This window comes from Melozone crissalis, unplaced genomic scaffold (assembly GCF_028551555.1).
Source record: "Melozone crissalis strain CALT ecotype California unplaced genomic scaffold, PUWL_Pcris_2 ptg000150l_1, whole genome shotgun sequence".
NCBI lineage: Eukaryota > Metazoa > Chordata > Aves > Passeriformes > Passerellidae > Melozone > Melozone crissalis.
The window spans coordinates 217,039-244,381 of NW_026535921.1; the positions used below are offsets into that span (position 1 = coordinate 217,039).

At 59.4% G+C, this 27,343-nt stretch overlaps 2 protein-coding genes across 3 annotated transcripts; one reads left to right on the forward strand and one right to left on the reverse strand.

Moving 5' to 3' along the window:
* The first annotated feature begins 249 nt into the window (after positions 1-249).
* PPM1G (protein phosphatase, Mg2+/Mn2+ dependent 1G) lies at positions 250-17,343 on the forward strand. Its single transcript, XM_054293473.1, has 10 exons — positions 250-432; positions 5,389-5,458; positions 10,970-11,055; positions 11,336-11,468; positions 12,850-13,319; positions 13,738-13,875; positions 14,754-14,988; positions 15,997-16,126; positions 16,252-16,354; positions 16,680-17,343. The coding sequence occupies exons 1-10, from the start codon at positions 313-315 to the stop codon at positions 16,872-16,874; spliced, it is 1,680 nt and encodes a 559-aa protein (XP_054149448.1). The 5' UTR covers positions 250-312; the 3' UTR covers positions 16,875-17,343.
* Positions 17,344-19,608: 2,265 nt separating this feature from the next.
* LOC128948702 (E3 ubiquitin-protein ligase RNF19B-like) lies at positions 19,609-26,907 on the reverse strand. 2 transcript variants are annotated; one of them, XM_054293477.1, is made up of 9 exons: positions 26,853-26,907; positions 25,168-25,748; positions 24,515-24,690; positions 22,878-23,028; positions 22,083-22,245; positions 20,846-20,960; positions 20,637-20,771; positions 20,361-20,553; positions 19,609-20,238 (listed from the first exon to the last, which is right to left on the reverse strand). In XM_054293477.1, the coding sequence occupies exons 2-9, from the start codon at positions 25,593-25,595 to the stop codon at positions 20,079-20,081; spliced, it is 1,521 nt and encodes a 506-aa protein (XP_054149452.1). In that variant the 5' UTR covers positions 25,596-25,748; positions 26,853-26,907; the 3' UTR covers positions 19,609-20,078. The 2 variants fall into 2 exon arrangements, with proteins under 2 accessions (XP_054149452.1, XP_054149453.1); XM_054293478.1 differs by having other exon boundaries at positions 20,151-20,238; positions 22,091-22,245.
* Positions 26,908-27,343: the final 436 nt, after the last annotated feature.

Genomic DNA, 27,343 nt, shown 5'->3' on the forward strand with positions numbered 1-27,343 from the left:
CTGCGCGGTTTTATCTGTGCGAGCGGCCGCCCGCGGCACCAGCTGGCGGCGGCATCGCCGGTCCCGAGTGCGCTGTTCCCCCGGAGGAGCCTCAGGGCAGGCCGAAGCCGCCTGCGGGCCGTGTAGGTAGTCCCGGGGCGGAGCGGGCCGCGGTACCGCTCTAGCCGCGCCTCTATGGTCGGCGCTTCCGGCCGCCGAGCTTCCGGCCGCGCGACTTCCGGTCGCCGCCCGCCGGTGCGAGGTCCCGCCGCCTCCGCAGTCCGCCCGCGCCCCCCGGTCCGGTCCCCGCCGACCGAGGCCGCCGCGGCCGCAATGGGCGCCTACTTGTCGCAGCCCAACACGGTGAAGAGCTCCGGGGACGGCGCCGGGCTCGGGCCGCGCCCGCTGCACTTCGGGTTCAGCGCCATGCAGGGATGGCGCGTCTCCATGGAGGTGAGGGGGTGAGGCTGCCGGGGCGGCGGCGTCCGCTCCCGGCGCTCCTCGAGCTACTGCCCCCACCGGCGCCTGGTCCGGGGCTCTCGGTCACGCCGTGACTCCCTCGCGAGGCCGGCGGGGACACTTTGGCGCTCCCGGGGCCGCCGCAGCCCTTCCCGAATGCCGCACGGCGGCCGCGTGTTCCGGCCCCTGCCCGGAGAGTCCCCCGAGTGCTGGGGAACACGTGCGGCGGGGGGAATCCCTGCGAGAAATGAGGAATTCGGGGCAAAAAGCGAAAGGAGGGAGCGATTGAGGGAAAGCAGTGGGAAATTCTCAGGGGAAATGCCTGGTTTTGTCCCCTGAAATGAAACCTTGCTGTGCTTCCTCCCTGCTTTTATTTATTTACAGGGAAACCTGTAGGAAGGATTCTCATGGCTGCTCTCAGTCTCCTGCCTTTGCTGGGCTCGTTGTGGGCAGAGCAGCTGCCCCAGACCCACACCTGCCTGAGGATCCAGGTGCTTGCCTGCATTCCCCAGTGTAGGAGGCTGCAGGAACTGCCCTTAAGGCTCTTGGTTGGTTGAGGGCAGTGTGGGGCTGCTGGCCCTGCAGCTCTGTGAGTACCAGTAATGTGCTGCTTTGTTTTCCCTTTGGGGCAGCCAGCTCACAGCTGAATTCAGTAAGGATTAATCCCTGCAGCCACCCCGGGGGCATCTCTGTATTTGCTTCCTAGCCCTGTGGCTGGTTTGGAGAGGATGTCCCATTCAGGCTGTCAGACGGTCAGACATTGAATTTTTGCTGATCTAGGTCCATAAGCCATTTGGTCAGACATTCTCTGCCTCTTGGAGTGCAAGAGCAGCCACACAGGTGACAAATCAGTGACCAGAGGTGCTCCTTCCTCTGTGTGTGCGGCCCTGGGCTCTGGTTCTCAGGTAGAAGATGTAGAACTGGTACTGAGATGCACATTCAGGTGCCTGTGCTCCTGAGATTGCCTCAGAGGGTGTGTGTGGGGCTGGCTGGAGGGCCTGAGTGTGTCCAGCGGCACAGGGACATTGCTGGGGCACTGAGTGTGACCTCCAAGGGGTTAATGTGTGTGTGTGGGCAACTCTGGCACCCCTGTGCACAGAACTGGGGTGTGATGGGGACCCAGCACCCCTGTGCTCAGAGCTGGGGTGTGTGATGGGCACCCAGCACCCCTGTGCACAGAGCTGGGGTGTGATGGGCACCCAGCACCCCTGTGCTCAGAGCTGGGGTGTGTGATGGGGACCCAGCACCCCTGTGCTCAGAGCTGGGGTGTGATGGACCCAGCACCCCTGTGCTCAGAGCTGGGGTGTGTGATGGGGACCCAGCACCCCTGTGCTCAGAGCTGGGGGGTCTCGGGGGGCCAGGCTGGGGTGAGGGGGGGCTGACTCACCCTGGTTTATGGTGTGCTCACCCATCCCTCCCCCAGCCGGGCCAGGGCTCTGCCCTCGCTCCTCAGGGCTGTCCCTGGTCCCTGAGCCAAGGCTGGGCACAGCCCCAGCTGCAGGGGGGGTTCTGCACTCCCCAACACCTCTGGGTTATCCCTGCTGGCACAGGCAGCTCTGAGTCCATCATTGTGGATGTGGTTTAGTTGAGTTATCCCAAGAAAGAAGCAGATGGCAGGAGCTGAACGTGCTGCAGATTGCTTCTGAGTCTGAGAGAAATGGGAATTTCTGGGAGAGAAATGTGTGTTGTACACACAGGTGAACAGCCAGTTTTCTTGCATTCCAGCACTCTGTCTTACCTTGTTTTGTTTTGTCATTCTCTTCCTGTTCCGTTTTGCTCTTTACCAGGCTTGGAGAAAGCCCTGAGCTGATGTTTGTGCTCATTGCTGTGGTTCTGTGTGTGTTGGTGAGGCCAGTCAGCGTGCACCTGGTGAGACACTGGTGTTTGGGTGTAAAGGAGCTTTCTGTCACCTTGTCCTTGGGTTTTGGGAGCCTTTGAGTGAGGTGGATGCACAGGGCTCTGAAGAAGCACTCTAGCTTAGTCCAGAGAGGTCACTTTGGGAGTGAGGAAATGTTTGGGGCAGGTGAGGGACCCCAAGGATAAGGATGCAAGAACAAATTGTATCAGGTACTAGGGGCACCAGAGAGAAGGGCTGAGGTGAGGTTTGTGGTGCAGAGGAGTGCTCTGGGATACAGTGGGAGGCACAGGCTGTGCTTGGCTGGGCTTCTCCAAACTCTGCCCCTGCTTTGCCTGTACCCCGCAGTGAGACACCAGCGGCCCCAGTTTGCAGCTTCACCCCTTTCCCAGGCTCAGGGCAAAAACTGACAGAGTTTGGTTCAAAACGTGGAGATCTGTTAAATGAGCGCTCAGGTAATTTATTAATTGGCTTGCTCATTTCAGCTGAATTGGGTGTTTGATGTTTGTTTTTCACCAGTGTCACAGTAACCACTCAGGCGGCTGGGGAGAGTGAGGGATCCCAGGGTGCAGGAGCTGCCTGTGGAGCCTCTGGGAGCTCTTCCAGCACACGAGGTGACAGTGAGAGGGCAGTCAGTGCCTGCAGCTCCCTGGGCAGCACCTGGAGCCTTCAGAGCCCTGCTGGTGGCCTTGGCAGTGCCGGGACCTGGCTGTGCCCCCAGGCAGGGCCCGCAGTGCCGGGAGTGGGGCAGAGCCAGTCCCAGGGCTCTGTGACCTGAGCCCTGCCCGTGTGTGTGTGTGCCAGCCCTGCCCGTGTGTGTGTGCCAGCCCTGCCCGTGTGTGTGTGCCAGCCCTGCCCGTGTGTGTGTGTGTGCCAGCCCTGCCCGTGTGTGTGTGTGTGCCAGCCCTGCCCGTGTGTGTGTGTGCCAGCCCTGCCCGTGTGTGTGTGTGCCAGCCCTGCCCGTGTGTGTGTGTGTGCCAGCCCTGCCCGTGTGTGTGTGTGCCAGCCCTGCCCGTGTGTGTGTGCCAGCCCTGCCCGTGTGTGTGTGTGTGCCAGCCCTGCCCGTGTGTGTGTGTGCCAGCCCTGCCCGTGTGTGTGTGTGCCAGCCCTGCCCGTGTGTGTGTGCCAGCCCTGCCCGTGTGTGTGTGTGTGCCAGCCCTGCCCGTGTGTGTGTGTGTGCCAGCCCTGCCCGTGTGTGTGTGTGTGCCAGCCCTGCCCGTGTGTGTGTGTGCCAGCCCTGCCCGTGTGTGTGTGTGTGCCAGCCCTGCCCGTGTGTGTGTGTGCCAGCCCTGCCCGTGTGTGTGTGCCAGCCCTGCCCGTGTGTGTGTGTGTGCCAGCCCTGCCCGTGTGTGTGTGTGCCAGCCCTGCCCGTGTGTGTGTGTGCCAGCCCTGCCCGTGTGTGTGTGCCAGCCCTGCCCGTGTGTGTGTGTGTGCCAGCCCTGCCCGTGTGTGTGTGTGCCAGCCCTGCCCGTGTGTGTGTGCCAGCCCTGCCCGTGTGTGTGTGTGCCAGCCCTGCCCGTGTGTGTGTGTGCCAGCCCTGCCCGTGTGTGTGTGTGTGCCAGCCCTGCCCGTGTGTGTGTGTGTGCCAGCCCTGCCCGTGTGTGTGTGTGCCAGCCCTGCCCGTGTGTGTGTGCCAGCCCTGCCCGTGTGTGTGTGTGTGCCAGCCCTGCCCGTGTGTGTGTGTGTGCCAGCCCTGCCCGTGTGCCCTCGGTGGCGCTCGCTGAGGGGACACATCAGGACAGGCCCCGAGGGGCTCAGCAAGGGCAGCACGGTCTGGTTTTGGTGCCAGTGCTGGGTTTCCTCTGCAGCAGCAGCATTTGCATCTCTTTAATTACACTGCTGTTCGGTCACCTGGGGCTTATCCCAGTTCTTGTGTTGGGGATCACTGTCTGTCTCAGTGGCTTCTGTGAGTGCTCAGGAAAGTGAGCACTGAAATGCTGCTGCTTGGTTTGTCTCTGTTTCCATTTGCTCTCCAGTGAGGGCTGGGGACATTTCCTGCATTGCTGTTCAGTCATTGCTCGTTTTGAGCTCAGGTGGTCACTGGCCTGTTCAGAAGCTCCATTGCAAAGAGTGCTGCACAAACCCAGAACCTCGCTGTTCCTGTTTCCTGAGCAAGGAACAGAGTTCTCTTTTTACAGAAAGCTGCAACTCTGGGGAGTGAGGAGACCTTGTCCAAGGAGTCATACCTAAAAAAGCAGTAGAGCTCACTGGTTGCTGGGCTGTGGTCTAGTTCTGTGTGTGTGTGTGTAAATTTTGGAATATTTCTGGCAGCATGGACATGTCCAGATATTTCAGACTGGTGTCTCGGTGCAAGCCCAGTGTTTTGGGGCAATTGGAGCACATTGGAGGTGATGAAGCACAGAAAAGATCACGTTGTTGAACATATTACAGGATCCATGTTCTCCCTGACCAGGAGTGTGGGATGGGTCAGGTGGGGAGGGAGTGAAGGAGTGTCTGGGGTTAGCTGGGCAGGGGAAGGGCCTGGGAGGGGGCTCAGCCTGGCCATCTGTTCCAGGCTCTGCAATAGCCAATAGTCAGGGTGGGTTTGCCTGCCCATAGGGGAAGGGGTTCAGGCTGTAAAAATCACAGGGGTGCCTCCCTCAAAGCTGGCTGCTCCACAGAGCCCTTGTGGAGAGAAGGGCTGTGCTCTGGCCATGGCCTGTGGGGGTGTTGAGCTTTGCCCAGAGGTGGGAATGGAGCTGGGGAAGGCTCTGGAGCACGTGGCTGAGGGAGCTGGGGAAGGTTCAGCCTGGGGAAAAGGAGGATCAGGGGGACCTTCCCGCTCTCTGTGACTGCTTGATGTGGGGATCATGGACAGGAGAAGAGGAAGCAGTCTCAAACTGTGCCAGGGCAGGTTCTGGTTGACTGCTGTGAGCACTTCCTTCATGGGAAGGTTTGTCCAGCCCTGGCACAGGCTGGCCAGGGCAGGGATGGAGTCCCCATCCCTAGAGGGGTTTAAAAGCAGTGTGGATGTGGCACTTTGGGTTGGCAGTGCTGGGGCAATGGTTGGGCTCAGAGGGCCTTTCCAGCCCAAACAAATCTGTGTTGTATGATTTCCTGTGGGTCTAATGCAATTCCTTTGCTCTCTCTTTCAGGATGCCCACAACTGCATTCCCGAGCTGGACAGTGAGACAGCCATGTTCTCTGTCTACGATGGACACGGAGGTAACTGCACCACTCTGTCTGTCCTTCTGTAGGGCACCCATCTGGTGTTAGGAACTCTGCTCCTCAATGGAAGCATCTTCTTCCATGGATACCATCAGCAGAGGTTCTGAACTCTTAGGGGTCCTGGGAGGAAGGTCAGGGTTTGATCTGAAATTGAAATCAGATTTGTGTTCCATCTTTTATACCTTTTGAGAATGGCTGGTTCTGTTGTGGATAAGCTGGGCAGGAGAGTCACAGAAGAAAATGTGGTAAGAAAAATCACCTGAGATTGACTCTAGGCAGTGTGTTCTAGTGGATGCCCAAGGAAAGAGTGAAAATCAAAACAGGCAGATCCATTCCTGTAAGGGTTCCTTAAACTGGAGATTGCAGCCATTCCATCCTGGAGACATGGTGGAGTCTTCTGGATGAGCTAACTCTTCACAAATTTGTCTGGTTGTGTTTTAAGAAGGTTTCTGTGTTTGGTGATTGTTTACACTGTGCATTTTGCATAGAATCATTATTTGATAAAGGTATGGTTAAATCTGCTGCCTGATAATTTCACTGCAGTATCCATAACACAAGGAATGAGTGAGTACTTTTACTTTTGAACTCCATATCTCTTTTTTTTTCCAGTCAAGAGGAGTCCAAAGCTTCTCTCTGCTTGTATGACTGAATAGTGCTATTAAATATTATTGCTAATATTATTACAGTATAATGTAAGAGCTCAAGATGCTGCTGTTAAATCTTGCAACTTATTCTAATTTTGATCATCCTGAGTGATCCATCATGGTTTCCTGACCTCTTTTCCTGCTAGTTTATGTAGATGTTGAACACCATAGCTTTCCAAGGAGCTCTCCCAGTGGCCATCCCCCATTCTGAAAACTGCTCCTATCTATCCTCCCTGCTTTTCTTGTGGCAGCTTAGTTTGGAAAACGTTTGATGGTTTATTTGAAGGCTCTTTGGAAATCTGTGTGCAGAACTGAGCTGCCTGTTTGCTCCTGTTCATTGGCTCCGTGCCAGTGTCCAGTTTGTGACTGTCACTGCTGGCATGTAGCAAGCAGCTCTTCCAAAGAGGTCATCCCACTCTGAAAAGTGTATTTCATATCCTGAAATTACTTTTTTCCTGAACTTCACCTTAGAGTGTGCAGAGACCCTTGTGGAGCAGTCACTGGTGTCCTGAAGTGTCCCTTTGAGAGCCTGGGGGCGATGAGTTGGTGCTGAGAGGCAGGGAATGGCAATGGGATGTAGGGATCAGGAGCCACCCACCTCAGAAACTGTGTGTGTGTGTGTCAGGCAGAACTAAAGACAAGGAGCATCTACCAGAGATGGGTCAAGAATGAGGAGTGTGAAACCATCTGCTCTCCTCTGAGCTCAGCGTTGGTTTCTCAGCTGCCGAGGTCTTACACCATGTGGTGGATTTTACAGAGGCTTTGCACACTCGTGACATTCCTGCTAGTACAGGACATTAACTATTGTGTTTGGGGTTCTTAAATACAGGAGGGAAGATCTGAGATAGACATGGTGATAGAATTAGTGATTGAATCTCTACAGCTCTCCCTGAACAAGCCGTATCAAGAAGGACATGGATAGATATATGTAGATAGATTCATTATATTCATAGATAGATGTATATAGATTCAACTATATCATGGATACGGTTGAATCTGAATTAGAAGAGCAGCTTTTGCCCACCCCCTACTATTGTGTGACTTTATTGATGTATTAGTTCTTAAGTTTGAAGCAATTTCTCAGGTCTGTCCCATGTAAGAGTAGGGTTTTGGGTGGGAACCTTGCTAACCTTCGTTAGCTGGCAGAGCAGAAACTGAATTTAGCTTCTCTTATACCATGCTCATCTCTCAGCCTGGAACACTCCAGTGAGCTTCCTGCTCCAGATAGGTTGGGAAAAGTTTTTATTACTGTCTTATTTGAAAAAGAGTGAGTTTGGGGGTTTTTTTACATGTTAGCATTTTCCATTTCATTGATCAGTTTTTCTCTCATGTTCCCCTCTTGTGGACAAGGCTTTGAAAGATGCTGCTGGGCCAGTTTTTTGCCTTCCCCAGCTCCTTTTTGATGTGCTCTGGCCTCCCTGCCCCCAGATTGTGGAGGGTGATGTTTGGGCACTGTGCCCCTTGGGTGTGGGGCAGGCAGTGTTTGCTCAGTCCCTGTTGCTGTCTACCTGTGCTTTAGCCTTTATTCTAATAATGTGTCTTCACTGACATGTATCTTGCATTGCTTGTCTGCCTTGAGGTTTATTTCTCTCTCTTTGCTATTTGCCTTTTCGCTACTTTTAAAAAATTATTATTATTGTTTTAAACTTCTCTGGACTCAAGGGCTTCCTGCCTTTTACTCTTCCAGCCCATTCCCCAGTTCCCTGAGAGGTGGACAAGTGCTGGGTGGTGCTGTCAATCTTTGCTTGACACCCACCATGGGGCTGGAAGGGTGAAGCAGCAATGGACAGAGCAAGGCAGAGGGGTTTGTGTCTGTCAGCAGCTGCAGGTCACCGTGCTGGTTTGGTGTTCCTAATGGCCAGAGGGGTTTGTGTCTGTCAGCAGCTGCAGGTCACCGTGCTGGTTTGGTGTTCCCCAGGGCCAGAGGGGTTTGTGTCTGTCAGCAGCTGCAGGTCACCGTGCTGGTTTGGTGTTCCCCAGGGCCAGAGGGGTTTGTGTCTGTCAGCAGCTGCAGGTCACCGTGCTGGTTTGGTGTTCCCAATGGCCAGAGGGGTTTGTGTCTGTCAGCAGCTGCAGGTCACCGTGCTGGTTTGGTGTTCCCAATGGCCAGAGGGGTTTGTGTCTGTCAGCAGCTGCAGGTCACCGTGCTGGTTTGGTGTTCCCAATGGCCAGAGGGGTTTGTGTCTGTCAGCAGCTGCAGGTCACCGTGCTGGTTTGGTGTTCCCAATGGTCAGAGGGGTTTGTGTCTGTCAGCAGCTGCAGGTCACCGTGCTGGTTTGGTGTTCCCAATGGCCAGAGGGGTTTGTGTCTGTCAGCAGCTGCAGGTCACCGTGCTGGTTTGGTGTTCCCCAGGGCCAGAGGGGTTTGTGTCTGTCAGCAGCTGCAGGTCACCATGCCGGTTTGGTGTTCCCAATGGCCAGAGGGGTTTGTGTCTGTCAGCAGCTGCAGGTCACCGTGCTGGTTTGGTGTTCCCCAGGGCCAGAGGGGTTTGTGTCTGTCAGCAGCTGCAGGTCACCATGCCGGTTTGGTGTTCCCCAGGGCCAGAGGGGTTTGTGTCTGTCAGCAGCTGCAGGTCACCGTGCTGGTTTGGTGTTCCCAAGGTCACTTTACGTGACCCACACCACACTCTGTTCTGTGCTGTGCCTGTCAGAGGCTGCTGTTGGTTCCTGCTCTTTGCTGGGCCCTGCAGTGATTAGTGGTGTTTGACCAAGTTATCATTGTTATCTGTTATTCAAGATATGTTATTCAAACACTGACCTTGAGCCTCAGCTGGCACCTGGGCTCTGCACTGAGGACATCACTGTCCTTCAGCTTCCATCTCATGGCGACAACTAACAATTTTTCACCTCCCTCCAAGAGGTGTTTTTGGAGAAAACAAGGAATGGCCAAGGCCTCACAAGCCAGAGTTTCTGCCTAACATCCCATCTAGCACTGCCCTCTGTCAGTGTGGAGCCATTCCCCTTGTCAGAGGTGCTCTCCAGTGTCCCCAGGTCAGTCTCTCTGTTCCCTGTACCATGGAATGCTTTGCAGCACTGGGTAGCAGCAGCCACTGGGCTGTTTCTGTTCTCTGTCAATGGCCACTTGATCCCTTCTCTGCAGGTGCATTGGAAAAGTCCCTTGTCTGTCTTTCTCCCAAGTCTCCCTACTTCTCTGCTTCCCACTATGTTCCCTTTGCTGCACTGATGGCTGACTGCTGCTTTCCTCTCATTCCCTTGCTCCCCATTCCCTCACAGAGCCTTGCACCTGCCTGCACAGCTCCTGCCAAAGCCCAGCTGCCCATGCAGTCCCTGCTGGGCTCAGAGAAGGGCAGGGAGGTGGGGATGTGCAGCAGGGAGATCAGGAGCTGTGTGGCTGGTCCATCCTGTGAAAAACCCCCTGTAGCCCAAAGGAAAGGAGCCCCCAGGCTCTGGTGGCACCTGCAGGAAAGGCCCAGGTGCAGGCAGGCTCTGCCTTGCTGTGCCCTGCCACCCACCCTGCTGCTTCTTTGCACCGTCACAGGGAATGGTTGGTCCAGTACAGCCTCAGCATGTTCCTGGACCCTGCACTGGGACCCTCCACCTGCCTGCAGCTTGCCCTGCTCCTCTCCCTCTCTCTGTGCAGTCATTTCATTTGTTTCTCAGTTTCTGCCTCTAATTTTCCTCTTTGTGAGGCGTGAGCCACGTCCACATTCCTGTGTCCTACACTGTTCTTTGCTCGTGTAAAAACCTCAGTGAAGTGTGATCTCTTACAACTCACGCTACTCTTTCTTGCCCTGTTCAAGATAAACTACAGAAATTCATCATCCCTCAATGTTTACTGTTCCTTCTCTCTTAATAGCACCCTCAGGATCTGAACAAATGCCCCCCATGCCCTATTCCACACCTGACACCATTACTTACCAAGCTGGGGGAGCTTCTGGCTTTTCAGAATCTCTCAGCTGCTCTAGGATGAGCACTGGAGCTGTCTCTCAGCACGGTTACCCCTGTGCTCTCAGCAGTGTTCTGGCTGCTGTTTGCCTTGCTGTGCTCTCTCCTGTACCAAGTGACTGTCCTGTCTCCTGAGAGGTTCATCTCAGTCTCTGGGATCTCACTGCCCTTGCTCTGGAACGCACACTAGGGACATGTGACAGTGGTCGCAAGGGTCTTCAGGGTGAGAGAGAGAGAGGAGAATGTTGACTTCATGTTCAGAAGGTTTGATTTATTATTTTATGATATATATATATTACATTATAACTATACTAAAAAGAAATATAAGGAAAGTTCTCAGAAGGCTAGCTAAGCTAAGAATAGAAAAGAAAGAATAACAAAGTTGTGTGTCTCAGCAGAGAGTGAGACGCAGCTCTGCCGTGAGTGGTCAGTAAATCCAAGCATCCCCAGGAGACCAATCACGGATCCACCTGTGGCATTCCACAGCAGCAGATAACCATTGTTTACACTTTGTTGCTGTGGCCACAGCTTCTCATAAGGGAGAAAAATCCTAAAGAAAGGATTTTTATGAAAAGATGTCTGTGACAGAGACAGAACGTTTTTATGTGCTCACTGCACACTGGTAATGCTCCAATAGAGTCTACAGTGAGCAAAAGCTTCCCTTTCCTTCTGCTTCCACTGACACGTGCAATTAAAGATTTCCAGGTAGGCTGGACATAAAGAGTCAGCCTAAGCTCCCTCTCAGGAAGTCACAGCATTGGCCAGAACTGGTGTTTTGGATGTGTGTGCCAGGGCCATCTGCAGAACCCACTGGGGAGGTGTCCCCTGATCCCCACACTCAGCTGCTGTGTCACTGCTGTGTCTGGAGCAGCTCTGCCTTCTGTCCCAGGATTTACCTCAGCAATTCAGCTGCTCAAGGGAAGGAGCAGCCTCTTTAAATAGTTTCTGCTCTTTTTCAGGAGAAGAAGTTGCCCTGTACTGTGCCAAGTACCTCCCTGAGATCATCAAAGACCAGAAGGCCTACAAGGAAGGCAAATTGCAAAAGGTGAGGAGCCAGCTGTGCCCTGCACTGAGTGCCAGCACAGAGGAAAGCCCCTGTGTCAGTCCCCAGCTGGGTGTGGGTTCTCCAGGGAGTGATGGAGTCTCCATTCCTGGAGCTGGGCAGGGTCCTGGGTGTCCCTGCTGGAGCAGGAGGAGCCCTGGGTCCCTGCCGGCTGCAGCAGGGCTGTGGTTAGTTACAGTGTGCAAGCTGAGGAGACTGGATTGCACACATGGCATCCTGTGGGGAAGGGCAGCTGCCCACTCGTGTCTTTTCTCGCACACAGGCCCTGGAAGATGCATTCTTGGCCATTGATGCCAAGCTGACCACAGAGGAGGTGATTAAGGAGCTCTCTCAAATGGCTGGGCGGCCGCAGGACGATGAAGATGAGAAGGAGAAGGTTGCTGATGAAGATGATGGTAAGTCAGATGCCAGTGCACAGACAAGGCTGCAGCTCCAGGACAGGGATGTAGAGCAGCAGGGTCAAGTCTCCTTGGGCACAAGGTTTTCTGCCTCAGTTTCTCAGTTAAATTTTGGCTGACTTGAGCTACTGCCCCTTAGCATTGTCCATGGCTGGGGGGGAACCTTTATCCATTTCCAAGCTTGATGCTATGGATAACTAAACAGCCTGTCCCCATTTTCTACAGAGCTTCCTCCATGGGTTGCAGGGTTCCAGGGTGTGTCAGGAATTCTGAGCTGGCCTCAGATGTGGAAGGGGAATGATGTGGTGTGCAGTGCTCAGCTCCCCCTGGCTGGGGGCAGCCACCAAGTGCAGACAGGATTGAAGCAGAGCCTGGTCTTTTCAGCAGTTCTTCCCACCAAGAAGCAAGTGTTCCACCAGCCAGTGGCTGCCAGCCAAGGAGGTGTTTCCTGGGGTGGAATCCTCTGCTGCTCCCACTGGGTACCTTGTGACCAGCCTTGACACAGATGCAAGGTGATCCTGTCACCTGGAACAATATGTCAGTCTGGAAATGCTGGATTTGTTGGGGGTTTTTTTCTCCAGCTGACAGAGATTAAATGTGTGGTTGGGTGGTTGGGTTTTCTTTTTGTTCTGTATTTTCAGGAGCATTTGGGATATCTGTATTTGTTTTCCTTTTGGGATTAAATAGCAAAGCAGACTATATGCAAGGGGATGTCAGTAGGGAGCAGTGGTGTTTGGCCTGTGGTCACTGGGGAAAGTCATCCCACTCTCTGTCCAGTCCCACCTGGGAGATGGCCAAAGCTGTGCTCTCACCTGCTGTACCTGTCCAAATGACTGCTGGTGGGGATCCCTGGGGTGTTTGAGCTGTTCCCTTGTTCCTAGCTGCAGCATTAATGACCAAACCTGCACAGGGCAGTGGTGGCCGTGCTTCCCTGCAGCTCCCAAGGAGCTTGGGCTTGGGCAAGTGAGGCTGTGCCCCCTGGGCACTCACCTGATGTGCACACTGTGCTCCCACCAGCCCCATGATGACTGATGCGAACACTCTGTGGTGCTGTCAGTGGGCCAGGAGCACAGCTCTGGGGCTGTGTCAGGCTGTGCTGTGCTCAGAACTGTTCCATCCTGCTCACCTGTCTGATGTAAGCGCTCTGTGGTGCTGTCAGTGGGCCAGGAGCACGGCTCTGGGGCTCTGTCAGGCTGTGCTGTGCTCAGAACTGTTCCATCCTGCTCTCCTGGAGCTGTGGGAGGGCACAGCCTGCCTGTGTGCTCAGAGCCAGCCTGGGCAGCAGCTTCAGCTGGGGCAGCTCAGCACAGCACCCAGCGTGCTGGGGTCCTGCTCTCTCACCCTCCCTGTCCTTGTCCCCTCCCTGCTCCATTTGCAGTGGACAATGAGGAAGCTGCTCTCCTGCACGAAGAAGCCACAATGACCATTGAGGAGCTTCTCACACGCTATGGACAAAACTGCAGCAAGAGCCTCAAAGCCAAGTCTGTAGCTGCAGCCGGGGATGGCGCTGTGGAGGGGACAGGCAAGCAGCATGATGGGGAGTCAAATATGAATGGAGAGGCTGACCCAGGGGAGCTTCCCGACCACAAGGAGAGGAAGAATGGGAAGCCGGACGAAGAAGTCACGGGTATTTCCTCCACCTCAGACAAAGCCAGCGCTGGAGGCAACAGCCCTGCTCTGCAGAAGCCTGACCTAGGCAAAGGTGACGAGGCCGTCACCTCTTCCACTGGGGAGGCCGGGCCCTCCTGCTCCTCCACGGGAAAGCCCCAGCGCACAACCAAATCCAAATTTTTTGAGGACAGTGAGGATGAGTCAGATGAGGTTGAGGAAGAGGAGGAAGACAGTGAGGTAGGAAACAGCACTGGAACAGAGTGGCCTTGTGGCTGGGCAGAATGCATTGCTTATGGTGGTACTTGAGACGAGCCTCTGGCTCTTCCTAGGTGTGTTCCTAGGAGCAGGTGTTTCAGGCTGATCCCTTGAGGCCATCCCATGGGAATGTTTGGGATTTTTGAGCTAACCCCGAAGGACACACCCTCATCCTGCAGCAGCCATAGCTGATAGCCCCTGGTCCTGCTGCATGCACCATCCCTTCCTCCACTGCTGGAGTGGTACCAGCTGCTCTGGTTGTAGCCATTGGTGTGGGGGACACGTGGCAGGTCACCTCACACCCCTGGGGGACTGACCATTGGTCCCCAGGATGGAGGGACCGGGGGGGACAGCACCAAGGGGCCTGTGTGACTCCTGTGGTGTCTCTCCTTTCTTGTAGGAATGTAGTGAGGATGAGGACGGTTACAGCAGCGAAGAGGCAGAGAATGAAGATGATGAAGATGACACTGAAGAAGCAGAGGAGGATGAGGATGAAGAGGAGGAAATGTTGTTACCAGGCATGGAGGGGAAAGAGGAGGTGCAGACCCTGGTTTTGTGTTCTACAGCTTAGCGTGGAGCCAGGGGCACTTGGGAGACTCAGCTAGGGGTTGTTGCTGTTCATGTGGGGACAGAACACCCTGTGCACTCTGCTGGGGCTGGGGGAGCTGCTGACAGCCTGGGTTTGTGCAGAAGCTGAGGGACGGGCCTGGGTCTGGACGGCAGGTTGAGACCAGAGGCTGATCCTGCTGCTGGGTGTGAGGTGCTTGGAAAGCACTGTGGAGGGAGAGCATGGGCAAGAGCAGGAGGGCTCTGCTGGCACCTCTGCTCCAGGGCACAGCACAGCTCCTCACCGGGCAGGGCTGTGGCTCTTCAGCCCATGATGGTGCAGCCAGGCAGGCCAGGGACCCAGGGCTCAGCAAAAGGGGCCAATTTCTCCCTTTGGGGAAATGTCCTGACCTGAAATGAGGATGTGCTCAGGTTGGGCTGGGGTTGCAATTAGCACATCAGAGCCGAGGGCACAGACCTGTGGAACGCCGCAGAATCCTGACCCAGCATGCTGCACAGGACTGGGATGGAGGTGCTGCCCACCCCTGCCCCTCAGTGAACACACTCCTGGTGTTTCCCAATCCCTTGGGCCTTCTCCATTGCTTACCCTGGGATCTGGGACACTGCTGGGGCTGTGCAACTGCTGCTGGTGTCCTTAATGACCTGACAGGGAGACAGAGAAATAAATCTCACCAGACCTCTCTCCACAGCCTGGCTCAGACAGCGGCACCACGGCGGTGGTGGGGCTCATCCGGGGCAAGCACCTTACCCTGGGGTCTGGGACACTGCTGGGGCTGTGCAGCTGGTGCTGGTGTCCCTAATGACCTGACAGAGATGGAGAAAGAAATCTCACCAGCACTCTCTCCGCAGCCTGGCTCAGACAGCGGCACCACGGCGGTGGTGGCGCTGATCCGCGGCAAGCAGCTGATCGTGGCCAACGCGGGCGACTCGCGCTGCGTCGTGTCCGAGGGCGGCAAGGCCGTGGACATGTCCTACGACCACAAGCCGGAGGACGAGGTGGAGCTGGCCAGGATAAAGAACGCTGGTGGCAAGGTCACCATGGACGGGAGGGTGAACGGCGGCCTCAACCTCTCCAGGGCTATCGGTGAGCAGGGAGGGGGTGCTGGCAGGGCTGGCCTCGGCAGAGCCACAGTGCTGGCAGCACTGCCAGCCTCTGAGGCTGTGGGACAGTATTTAATGAGATAGTGAAACCTCTTCAGTGTTTGATGGGAGATTTCAGTCCAATTGGAGAAAACGGCCGTGAAGCAGTTGGACACCAGCGGAAAGCAGCATCTGACACATCCCAGGCTGCTGTGCCAGCAGCTGGGTTGTCAGAAGCCGCCTCATGTAAATTGTCCCAAAACCAGACTGCTGCCTCTGGAACAGGACTTTTCCTGCTCACTGGGTTATTGAGGAATCTTGGTGTGTTGCTTCCTGGGGACCTGCCTTCATGACAGTTTGAGCCCATTTATTTGTCTGAGTGTGTTCAGAAGGACCCAAACCACTGAAATCATTCTCTCAGTGTAAAAGATAGGAAACACACCTCTAGGATGGAAATATGGAGTTTATCTAGGGAGACACTGGCACTCCCACCTGCTATTTTGTGGTGGCCCTGGAAGTCCTTTCATAGGATGATAGCTGATAAGCTGCTAGTCAGAGCTGAGGGCCAGTTTTCTCAAGGGAACTTTGAATCATACAATGAATCCTGGAATGGTTTGGGTGGGAACAGGGACCTTAAAGCTCAACCAATTCCAGGCACAGCCATGGGCAGGGACACCTTCACTAGAGCAGGTTGTTCCAGGCCCCATCCAGGCTGGCCTTACACGCCTCCAGGGATGGGCAGCCCCAGCCTCTCCGGAGGTGACAGGGGCTGTGTGCCCTTGGCCCCAGGAGGTGGGGAAGGGACACTTGGTTTGGAGTAAGGACAGGCTGAGCTGGCCAAGACCCCTCTTCGCTGGGCTTGCCAGAGCCTACACCTGGAACCTGCAATGGTTCCTCTGCTTGGTGGCCCACAGCCTGATCCCAGGTTGTGGGAGCACCTCTGATCCCAGTGGGAATGCCCTGTGGCAGGGCACACACTGCCTGTGCCCAGACATCTTCCTCCCCACCACAGGGGATCACTTCTACAAGCGGAACAAGAACCTGCCTCCAGAGGAGCAGATGATCTCTGCCTTGCCTGACATCAAAGTGCTGACAATAAACGATGACCACGACTTCATGGTCATTGCCTGTGATGGAATCTGGTGAGTGGGGCCTCTGGGGCATCACTGCTCCAGCCTTCCTGCAGAGCTGAGCCTGAGGAAGGCCTGTTGGACCCTGTGGCACGTGTGCTCCCTCTGCCTGCCTTCCTGACCTCTCTGCTCTGCAGGAACGTGATGAGCAGCCAGGAGGTGGTGGATTTCATCCAGTCCAAGATCACCCAGAAGGATGAGAACGGAGTCCTGCGGCCACTCTCCTCCATTGTAGAAGAGGTAAGGGGGAGCAATGTGGCATTCCTGCATCCCTGCTCTGTGCTGGCTCTGCCCTCCTGCTCCCTCAGAGGGGTTCCCTGGGCACTCCAGCCCAGTCTGACCCAGGGGTGCTGTGCAGCCCAAGGACTTTGCGCCCACATTCACAAACCCGGGGCAGCCGAGCCCATCTCTGTCCCTTGCCTGGTGGGAACAGCATTTGGCTCCTCCTGCACAGGTCTGGCCTGGCCCCCCTGGCCACTCTCAGGTCTGGAGCGGGCCCAGTGCCTCAGGGTGGTGTCCCAGTGTGTGTCTGCTCTCTGTGCTGATTTACCCTGTCCCTCCCCAGCTGCTGGATCAGTGCTTGGCTCCGGACACCTCAGGGGACGGCACGGGCTGCGATAACATGACGTGCATCATTATCAGCTTCAAGCCCCGCAACACACACCCGCCTGCCGAGAGTGGGAAGCGGAAACTGGGCGAGGCAGCGGCACCAGCAGAGGAGAACGGTGGGGACAGCACCAAGAAGGCCAAACTGGAGTAGCTGGGCCTGCCTGGGGACTGGGCTGTGCTCACCAGACTCTCGTTTCTTACCCATGCTGAACTCAAGACTGCAGGTCTTGTCCCTTTTTTAGCCTTAGCAGAGGCCTTGTTTGTCCGTGTCCTGGTGGGGGGTGGGCGGGTCTGGTTAGCGAGGGCATGTCCACTGTTCATCCGTAACCATTCCAAAGAGGGAGCCGGGATGAGCCGCGCCCGGGAGCGCCGCGCCAAGGAGCAGGAGGAGATGTCCCCCCATTGTCTCCATGTGGTTGTTGCCATTTCTGTGCCTGTGAATTTCTGTTTGGAGGGAAGAACTTTTTCACTGTTGAGGTTTTTTTAATCTGCACCCGATTATTTAAGGCCCTTTCTGGTTTTTTTTGTGAAACAATCTGGCGGTGGTGCTGCAGCCACGCGGTGTTCAGTTGTACACTTTCAATCAATACTTTTTTCAAACTAAAAGACCAGAAAACACAGGTGTGGTCTCGGTCCTTGGTTCTTTCCTGGAGGGAGCAGTGAGGAAGGTGGGTGGGGAGGAGAACGTTTGTCCCTGTGGTCTTGGATCAGTGCAGGGTTTTGGCCTGTGGCTCCCAGTTTCCCCAGGCTGGCTCTTGTGAGGTGTCTCACAGAGTGGACATGAGCCTCTGGAGAAAGGCTGTGTCTGCTCAAGGGATGGGGCACCAGGCAGGCCCCTGAGCTCCCCTGCACACAGCACCCACAGAGCTGCACCTTCTGTCAAGGTGTGTCAGGAGGCAGCTCCTCCCTGATGCACAGCTCGGACAAGGGGGGTCAGTACCTGTGGCTGCTCCAGCAGGAGCGAAGCCGTGGGCTGTGAAACACTGATGGAAGGGTGTGGGCCATACAGGTGCGCTCTCCCTGTGTGCCAGACAGAGCCCACTGCAAAAGAAGAGCACTCTGTGGTGGTGCATTATTTCTTTCCTTGTCACACACACAGCTGGTGCCTTTCATGTGCATTTCCCACCCTTGTTCTTTCCCCCAGTCCCTCCTTTCCCCACAGCCTGGAGCTGTCCCAGGTGCCCCAGGATTGCAGGGAGCCAGGAGCTCTGTGGGCAGCACAGGGGCTCCCCTGGCCCTCAGGCACCCCTGTCTGACCATCCTGGGCCCCTGTGCCAGCCAGTCACACTGGAGGTGACCAGGGCACCTCCCTGCCCAGCCCCAGCACCCCGTGCTCCTCGGTTCCTGGTGAGCTGCCAGCACTGAGCCTACCAGCACGCCTGCACCTGTGCCCTGAGCAGCTGCAGCAAGGCAAGGCAAACACCTGCAGCCCTGAGGGCCTTTGCTGTGGCACAGCACCCACCACAGAGCGTTCTGAGTAAAATCAGCACCATAAAACATCAACAGGGCACACAGGAAATGGTCATCGTGGTGACTAATGTGAGGTCACCACGAATCACAGCCATTCTGGGGACTCCACAGAGACTGGAGACTGCATCACAAACCTTGATGACCAGGAACAAAGTTTAACTTTGTTTAACCAAACCCTCTGGAGATGGATGCCTGGCAGCTGGAACGGGATGACAGCACGTGGCAATTGAGCCAAACTGGTTTTAATGTCATCAAGCAAAGCTGCCTCAGCTCAGGCTCTCAGGGGCTGCAGAAATAACTAATACTTTAGGGCTGCTTGTCCCTGTGCCTGTTCATTCTGTGTATTCAGAATCTGGAGTAGCCTTGAGCAGGATGTTGATAGCAGGGAGGAAGTGTGAGGTACTGAGCAGTCCCTTCCCAGTGACCCCGAGATAAACCCAGCATCAGCAAGTGGAAGTTGTGCTGAGAACAAAGGAGAAAAGTGTTCCTGAGAGGTGTCCTCAGGCAGCCCCATGCCAGGGGAACGTGGACACAGCCCGAGCAGCACATCCAGCTGCAGCACCGGGGTGTGTGAGGCTCTGAGGGGGCTCACACAGGGATGCAGGGCCCAGCTGGACACTGCAGACACCAGAGCACGTCAGGGCTGGACAATTCACTGCAGAGCCACCAGGCAGGGTGGGGAGCTGAGGCTTGGGGTGCCAGGGAAGGGTGAAAGGTGCCAGGAGAGGCAGCACCTGGGCTGGGGAGGGACAGCCTGAACTGCAGAAGCCAAGACAGCAGCCCAGGACCACAAGGGTGGAGTTCATCCTGGGAAAGGGAAGATCTGTAGGGCAAGGCACTGCCAAAGGCACAGCCCCATCACATGGGAGTCCCAGAGCAGCTGGAGGAGGCTGCACAAGTGGGACAACTCACAAACCTCACCTGCTGTGGGGACAGCTGGGGATGCTCAGCCTGGAGAAGAGAAGGATCCAGGGAGAGCTGAGAGTCACAGGGCCTGAAGGGGCTCCAAGAAACATGGAGGGTAGGGCAAGGGGAAATGGCTTCCCACTGCCAGAGGGCAGGCTTAGATGGAGTATTGGGAAGAAATCCTTCCCTAGTGAGGCCCTGGCACAGGCTGCCCAGGGAAGCTGTGGCTGCCCCATCCCTGGAAGTGTTCAAGGCCAGGTTGGATGAAGCCTGGAGCAGCCTGGTCTAGTGGAAGATGTCCCTGCCCATGGCAAGGGACAGCAATGAGCTTTAAGTTCCCTGCCAACCCAAATCCTTTACTCACTCTGTGACTGCCCACCTCTGAGCAGAAAACATTCAGGAGCAGCAAAACATTCAGAAGCAGCAGCTTTTTCTCCCCACGATGCTGCAGTGGAGTCAGTGACAAGGATCCCAGGGCCTGAGACTATGAAACCCATCTGGCAACAGGTCCCCTACAGCCCATGGTGCTCCCTGCACACTGGCCTGGCTGCAGGACGGATCCCTGAGGGGCCCAGAGCAGAGAGGGGAGCTGGGGGGCTGCTGCCCTCCCCTAGCCCTGCAGCCTGCTCTGGGGCAGATCAGCTGGTACAGGCAGGGCAGAGGCCACACAGATAACCCAGCACGGCTTGGGTGGCCTCTTCCTCACCCGGGTCAGATGTGATGCCTGTTGTGCACACCAGTGGGCTGCCAGGGGGGAGTTTTGCCACGGGAGACAGAGCAGCTTTATTTCCTAGTGAAAAGAAAGCAGAGCAGCTTTATTTCCTAGTGGTGCCTCTGGGAAAGGGGTGCACAGGGCTAGTGCAGGGTGCAGCAGTGCTGGGTGCAGCTGGCACCGGCCCAGGAGCAGCTCCCAGGGCTGGGTGTGCTGGCAGAGGGCACAGGGCCCGAGTGTGGGTCAGGACTCCCCCTCGGGCCCCCATCACTCCACAGGGATACCCACGGAGCTGCCCCTGTCACTGGTGGCACCCAGGGAGTCCCCAGAGAGGCTCTGCCCACTCAGGGCACTGCTGAGGCTCTGCTGCCGGGCAGAACGTGGCACCGCCTCCACCGACACCTCCACCTCGATGGTGACACCTTCCCTGCAGACAGACAGACAGACAGACAGACACGGGCCTGAGGGCAGCGGCCCCAAGGGGAACAGCCCGTCCCTGCCCAGCACAGCTGATGAAAGGATGTGCCAGCCCCTCGGCACCCTGCCTACCTGTCAGAGGCGTCCTGGCCCTCGCTCAGCATGCTCCCGGCCAGGGCCACCGTGCTGGCAGACTGGCTGTCCCCCTGCGGCCGCGCCGGGCGCTGGCTGCGGCCGCTGCTGGGCAGGGACAGGGAGGCGGCGCCGTCCGGAGCTCCGTCCTCGGCCACCCTGGGGTTGGGCAGCGCCGACCACAGCTCGTTCACTGCAGAGACACAAACACGCGTTCCACGGACTGCCCCCGGCACGCGGGGCACGGCCCAGCCCTGCCGGCTCCCGGGCACCCACGCTTGGCCAGGTTGTCCAGCTCCACCACGCCGAGCTCGCCGGGGGCACGGCCGCCCCTGCAGCCCCAGCGGCTCCGGCACAGCGACAGCACCACGGTCCCGTACACGTAGGTGAGCACCAGGGGCACGCCAACACCTGCGGGCGGGGGCACCGAGGGTCACTGCCAGCCCCGGACACGCCCTCGGTGCCACCCACCCCTCGGCACTCACCCACAGTGAGGGCTGTGATGATGGGGGACACGAAGAAGGACAGCAGGATGCTGCTGGTGACAGAGAGGCACTGCTGGCACCCGGACAGGCTGCTCCGCCGGCTCTGGCCCAGCACCTCGGGGACAAACACAATGGTGAAGGCTCTGCAGGGCCTGGCACAGCCCCGGGCACTCGGCCCCTGCCAGCCTGGCAGAGCTCCAGCCACAGGCACACGGACAGCCTCCCTGTCCCCAGGGACAGTGCCACCAAGCACTGCCACCAAGCACTGCCACCACAGGGACGGTGCCACCCCAGGGACAGTGCCCCACAGCACTGCCACCACAGGGACAGTGCCACCACAGCACTGCCACCCCAGGGACAGTGCCACCACAGGGACAGTGCCACCACAGCACTGCCACCAAGCACTGCCACCACAGGGACGGTGCCACCACAGGGACAGTGCCCCACAGCACTGCCACCACAGGGACAGTGCCACCAAGCAATGCCACCACAGGGACAGTGCCACCACAGCACTGCCACCCCAGGGACAGTGCCACCACAGGGACAGTGCCACCACAGCACTGCCACCAAGCACTGCCACCACAGGGATGGTGCCACCAAGCAATGCCACCCCAGGGACAGTGCCACCAAGCAATGCCACCCCAGGGACAGTGCCACCACAGGGACAGTGCCCCACAGCACTGCCACCCCAGGGACAGTGCCACCACAGGGACAGTGCCACCACAGCACTGCCACCCCAGCACAGGTGTCCCTGGGGACCCCCCCTAGGACCCTTCCTCCCTTCCCCCACCCTGACCCCACTCCCCAGGCTGGGCACACCTGCACTGGCAGGGGCTGCTGGGGGCAGCAGCAGGTCCTGGCAAGGCAGGACTGGGCAGCCAGGCTGGCACAGGGGTGTGCTGAGGGTACTCAGGGTGGCGCAGGGATGTGCTGAGGGCAGCCAGGGTGGCACAGGGATGTGCTGAGGGTACTCAGGGTGGCACAGGGGTGTGCTGAGGGTACTCAGGGTGGCACAGGGATGTGCTGAGGGCAGCCAGGGTGGCACAGGGGTGTGCTGAGGGTACCCAGGGTGGCACAGGGATGTGCTGAGGGTACCCAGGGTGGCGCAGGGATGTGCTGAGGGTACCCAGGGTGGCACAGGGGTGTGCTGTGGGCAGCAGGAGCACTGCAGGTCTGTCCAGGCCAAGAGCCATGGGCTCCCAGGCCCAGCAGGGAGCAGGACCACAGCTGCCAGTACCTTCCTACCCATGTAGATGGGGATCCCAATGGTGATGACAGGGACAGCAACGCCTGCAGCAAGGGAGATGACCATGGGCGCTCCCAGCACCATGCCCAGCTGCCACAGGATCCTGCGGGTCCGGGACCACGGCCTCTTCCCCCAGAAGGTGCAGCCAGAGGGGCTGTGGGCACAGAGCCAAGGTGGCAGCACAGACCAGCAGAGCCTGGCCCCACGTCAGGGACGCCCACGAGCCCACCTGAGAGCAGGCAGCCAGAATCCCCAACCCTGAGCTCCAGCTGCCTCCCACGGGGTGCCAGCAGCAGCCCCAGCCTTGCCAGAGCCAGCAGCACAGAGCACCCTGCTCCCCCTGGCTAACCCCAAACCTGGGGCAGGGCCTGCCTGCCCCATGCCAGCTCCCCATCCTGTCAGAGCCCCCAGCCTCGGCCAGGGCAGTCCCAGAGAGCCCCAGCTCCTGTCAGAGCCCCCAGCCTCGGCCAGGGCAGTCCCAGAGAGCCCCCAGCTCCTGTCAGAGCCCCCAACCTCGGCCAGGGCAGTCCCAGAGAGCCCCCAGCTCCTGTCAGAGCCCCCAGCCTCGGCCAGGGCAGTCCCAGAGAGCCCCAGCTCCTGTCAGAGCCCCCAACCTCGGCCAGGGCAGTCCCAGAGAGCCCCCAGCTCCTGTCAGAGCCCCCAGCCTCGGCCAGGGCAGTCCCAGAGAGCCCCCAGCTCCTGTCAGAGCCCCCAGCCTCGGCCAGGGCAGTCCCACGGACCCCCAGCTCCTGTCAGAGTCTCCAGCCCCCGAGGCCCTGCACTGACCTCAGGAAGTGCACATCAGAGATCTCCTGCAGGCAGAGCCAGCAGAAGAGGCAGCCACACACTGTGCAGTTCATGCGGTTGCAGCTGCCATCGTTGATCTTCATGATGAAGGCGCTGCAGCGAGGACAGACCTTGATGTCCTCGGCCTCAGCTGGGGGGAGACAAGATGGGATGGGGGAGCAGGACAGAACAGAGTGCATCCATGCCAGCCTGTCCAGTGTGCATCCATCCCAGCCTGTCCAGTGTGCATCCATCCCAGCCTGTCCAGTGTGCATCCATGCCAGCCTGTCCCAGTGTGCATCCATCCCAGCCTGTCCAGTGTGCATCCATGCCAGCCTGTCCAGTGTGCATCCATCCCAGCCTGTCCCAGTGGGCATCCATCCTGTCCCTGTCCCAGTGTGCATCCATCCCAGCCTGTCCAGTGTGCATCCATCCCAGCCTGTCCAGTGTGCATCCATCCCAGCCTGTCCCAGTGGGCATCCATCCTGTCCCTGTCCCAGTGTGCATCCATCCCAGCCTGTCCAGTGTGCATCCATCCCAGCCTGTCCCAGTGTGCATCCATCCCAGCCTGTCCCTGTCCCAGTGTGCATCCATCCCAGCCTGTCCAGTGTGCATCCATGCCAGCCTGTCCCAGTGTGCATCCATCCCAGCCTGTCCAGTGTGCATCCATCCCAGCCTGTCCCAGTGTGCATCCATCCCAGCCTGTCCAGTGTGCATCCATGCCAGCCTGTCCCAGTGGGCATCCATCCTGTCCCTGTCCCAGTGTGCATCCATCCCAGCCTGTCCCAGTGGGCATCCATGCCAGCCTGTCCAGTGTGCATCCATGCCAGCCTGTCCCTGTGTGCATCCAGCCTGTCCCTGTCCAGTGTGCATCCATCCCAGCCTGTCCAGTGTGCATCCAGCCTGTCCCTGTCCAGTGTGCATCCATCCCAGCCTGTCCAGTGTGCATCCATGCCAGCCTGTCCCAGAGTGCATCCATCCCAGCCTGTCCAGTGTGCATCCATGCCAGCCTGTCCCAGTGGGCATCCATCCTGTCCCTGTCCCAGTGTGCATCCATGCCAGCCTGTCCAGTGTGCATCCATCCCAGCCTGTCCCAGAGTGCATCCATGCCAGCCTGTCCAGTGTGCATCCATCCCAGCCTGTCCAGTGTGCATCCATGCCAGCCTGTCCAGTGTGCATCCATCCCAGCCTGTCCCAGAGTGCATCCATGCCAGCCTGTCCCAGAGTGCATCCATCCCAGCCTGTCCAGTGTGCATCCATCCCAGCCTGTCCCTGTGTGCATCCATGCCAGCCTGTCCCAGAGTGCATCCATGCCAGCCTGTCCCTGTGTGCATCCATGCCAGCCTGTCCCAGAGTGCATCCATGCCAGCCTGTCCAGTGTGCATCCATGCCAGCCTGTCCCTGTCCCAGTGTGCACCCCTCCCAGCATTCCCCACCCCACAGGAACCATGGGGGGAGCCGTGGTCCCTCTACACACCCCGGCCCAAGTGGCACAGGGGCTGTGAGATGCAGCAGAGGGAGCTCTGGCTGGCTCCTGGCTGCAGCAGCCCCCCAGGCAGCAGGCACAGGGGCACAGGGGCACAGGGCTGTGCCAAGCCCCAGCCCCGCAGCTCCACCCCTGCCCAGGTCTGCCTCACCGTGGGCGGGCTCCTCGGGCTGTGCTGAGGGCGTGGCCAGGCCGGGGGTCGGTGGAGCGCAGGGGCCCTCGGGGTGCCAGGGCTGCCGGCAGTGGTAGCAGAACTCGGTGCCACAGCCCTCGCGGCCGCAGGTGAGGCGGGGACACTCGGCACAGCCATGGGCGAGGACGGCGTAGCTGTAGGGAGAGGGCACCAGCTGGGGCTGGGCACAGCAGGGCACCAGCTGGGACTGGGGACAGCAGGGCACCCCTCCCTGCACAGCCAGGCCAGGCCGTGCCAGCCCTGGTCCTGCACTGACCTGGAGCCACAGCCCTGGCCCAGGAGAGCTGGGACCCACCCTCAGCTGGGATCCCCCCCTGTCCAGCAGCCCTGGGGCTCACAGAGTACCCGGCACAGCCAAGGGCACCGGCCCGGGCAGACAGAGCTGCACAGCCAAGGAGACAAGAGCTGCACAGGCCCTGCAGCCAGACCAGGACTGGACACCTCCCTGGGCACAGCTGGCCCCAGGCAGGACAAAGGGATGGGAGCCCAGCCTGGGAAGGGCTCACGGGACAGGGGCACAGCCCGCTGCTGCAGGAGGGGCCCGCCCCGCCCGGCATTCCCGCATTCCCGCCCGGCATTCCCGCCCCGCATTCCCGCCCGTGCCGCGGTACCTGCAGTCAGGAGCGGGGCACCAGCGGGTGCCGGGGTCCGCCACCAGCAGCCGCCGCAGCAGGAACTCCTCGTACTTGTCGCGGAGGGCGGGCTCGGGGAGCAGGCGGTGCACGTCGTGGGGCGGGATGGCGGCGGGGCAGTGCGGGCAGGCCGCGGGTACGCGGCTCTCGGCGACGGCCAGGCGCAGGTACTGCTGCAGGCAGCCGCGGCAGGAGCGGTGCGAGCAGCAGCCCAGCGCGGGGAACGCCTCGGGCGGCTGCGGCAGCAGGCACAGCGGGCACTCCTGCAGCGCCTCGCCCGGGGCCAGCGCCACCCGCGGCTCCGCGGGCTCCGGTTCCGGCGGCGGCTCCTCCCCGGCGGGCCGAGGCTTCCTCCTGAAGCAGCCCAGGAGGCGGCGGGGCCCGGGCACACGCGTGGGCTGCTCCATGGTGCCCCGGGGCGCTGCCGTGAGCTACCGCGGGCAGCGGGGAGCAGCGGGCCCGGCTGCGGCCCCCATGGCCCGGCTCCTACCGGGCCTCACCGCGGGCGGGAACGGAGCCATCCCCGGGGGCAGGGGCAGGGGCGGGCGGTGCCGCTCGGCCTGCGGAGAGCAGAGAGAGAGAACCGAGAGCCGGCCTGTGACCGGGAACAGCCTCTGTGCCTGGGATAGCCCTGAGAGCCAGCCTGTGCCCGGGACAGGGTCTGTGCCTGGGATAGCCCTGAGAGCCAGCCTGAGACAGCCCCTGAGAGCCAGCCTGTGCCCGGGACAGGGTCTGTGCCTGGGATAGCCCTGAGAGCCAGCCTGAGACAGCCCCTGAGAGCCAGCCTGTGCCCGGGACAGGGTCTGTGCCTGGGATAGCCCTGAGAGCCAGCTTGAGACAGCCCCTGAGAGCCAGCCTGTGCCCGGGACAGGGTCTGTGCCTGGGATAGCCCTAAGAGCCAGCCTGAGAGCCTGGGACAGCCCCTGAGAGCCAGCCTGTGTCTAGAACAACCCCCGAGCCTGTTCTGCCCCATCCTGCCTCCTTCAGCTCCACATTACAGATCCAGGACCACAGAGGTCCCAAATCCCCAGTGTGGGGAAGAGAGTGGCAACACCGGCACAGCCAGCCCAGGCCTGTCCCAGTGTGCATCCATCCCAACCTGCCCCAGGCCTGTCCCTGCCCCAGTGTGCACCCAGGGTGACAGGGCAGGGTGACACTCACACCCAGCCCCTGCCCAGGGTGACACAAGGTTAAAGCTCCTTTCACCGCAGTTCACTGCCAAGGGACCTGAGACCCAGCTCATTCAGTGCCCAGGAGCCAGGCGATTCCTGCAGCGGGGTCAATCTGTCCGTTTCCCTCGCTTAGAGCTCGCCAATCCATGGCCACAGCACACCCCATCCCCGTGGTCCCTCCCTCTGTCCCCCCCAGAGCTGCCCCCTGCCCTCCTGCACTGCCACAGCCCACAGAGCTCTCCCGGGCCAGGGCAGGACCAGCGACACTCGGGCGAGGCTGGGGAGCCCCAGCACAGCTGCTCTGCTGGGCCGGGCACCGGGGGCTCTGCATCCCACGGGGGACACGGAGCTTCCCTGGGGACACGGCAATTCTCGGGGGACACGGCACATCCCGGGGGACATGGCAATTCTCGGGGGACACGGAGCCACAGGCAGCCGGGAAGCGGGGAATTTCCGCGGTGACCGGGGATGGGCACACGGCCCGGGCCGTACCTGTCAGCGGGGAATCATCGCCGGCAGCGCGGCACGGCCACGGCTCCCCCGGGACCCGCGGCACCTGCGGAGGGACAGCGGCGATCGTGACGGGCCGAGCGCGGCTCACGCAGCCCGGACACGGAGCGGAGCCACCGGGAGAGCCCCGCGAGGGAGCGGGTGGGGACGGCACAGCCCGGGGACACGGCCGGGCTGCACCGGCCACCTGCGGGCCCGGCCGGAGCACGGCGGCACCGGCCAGAGCGCGACGGCACCGGCCCCGGGTGTGCCCGGTGTGACCGCGCGGGGATACCGGCGGGGACTCACCGGGGCCTGCCCTCCGCGCTGCCGCTCGGCGGGGCCGGACCCGAAGGGCACCGGGGGAGGAGCCGCAGCCGGCCCTGACGGGGCACAGAGACCGGCAGCGGCAGCGGCCCCGGTCCCGGTGCCGCCGGTGCCACCGCCTCCCGCCGGCCGGAAGGGGCGGAGCCGCTGCTGTCCCGCCCCGCCCG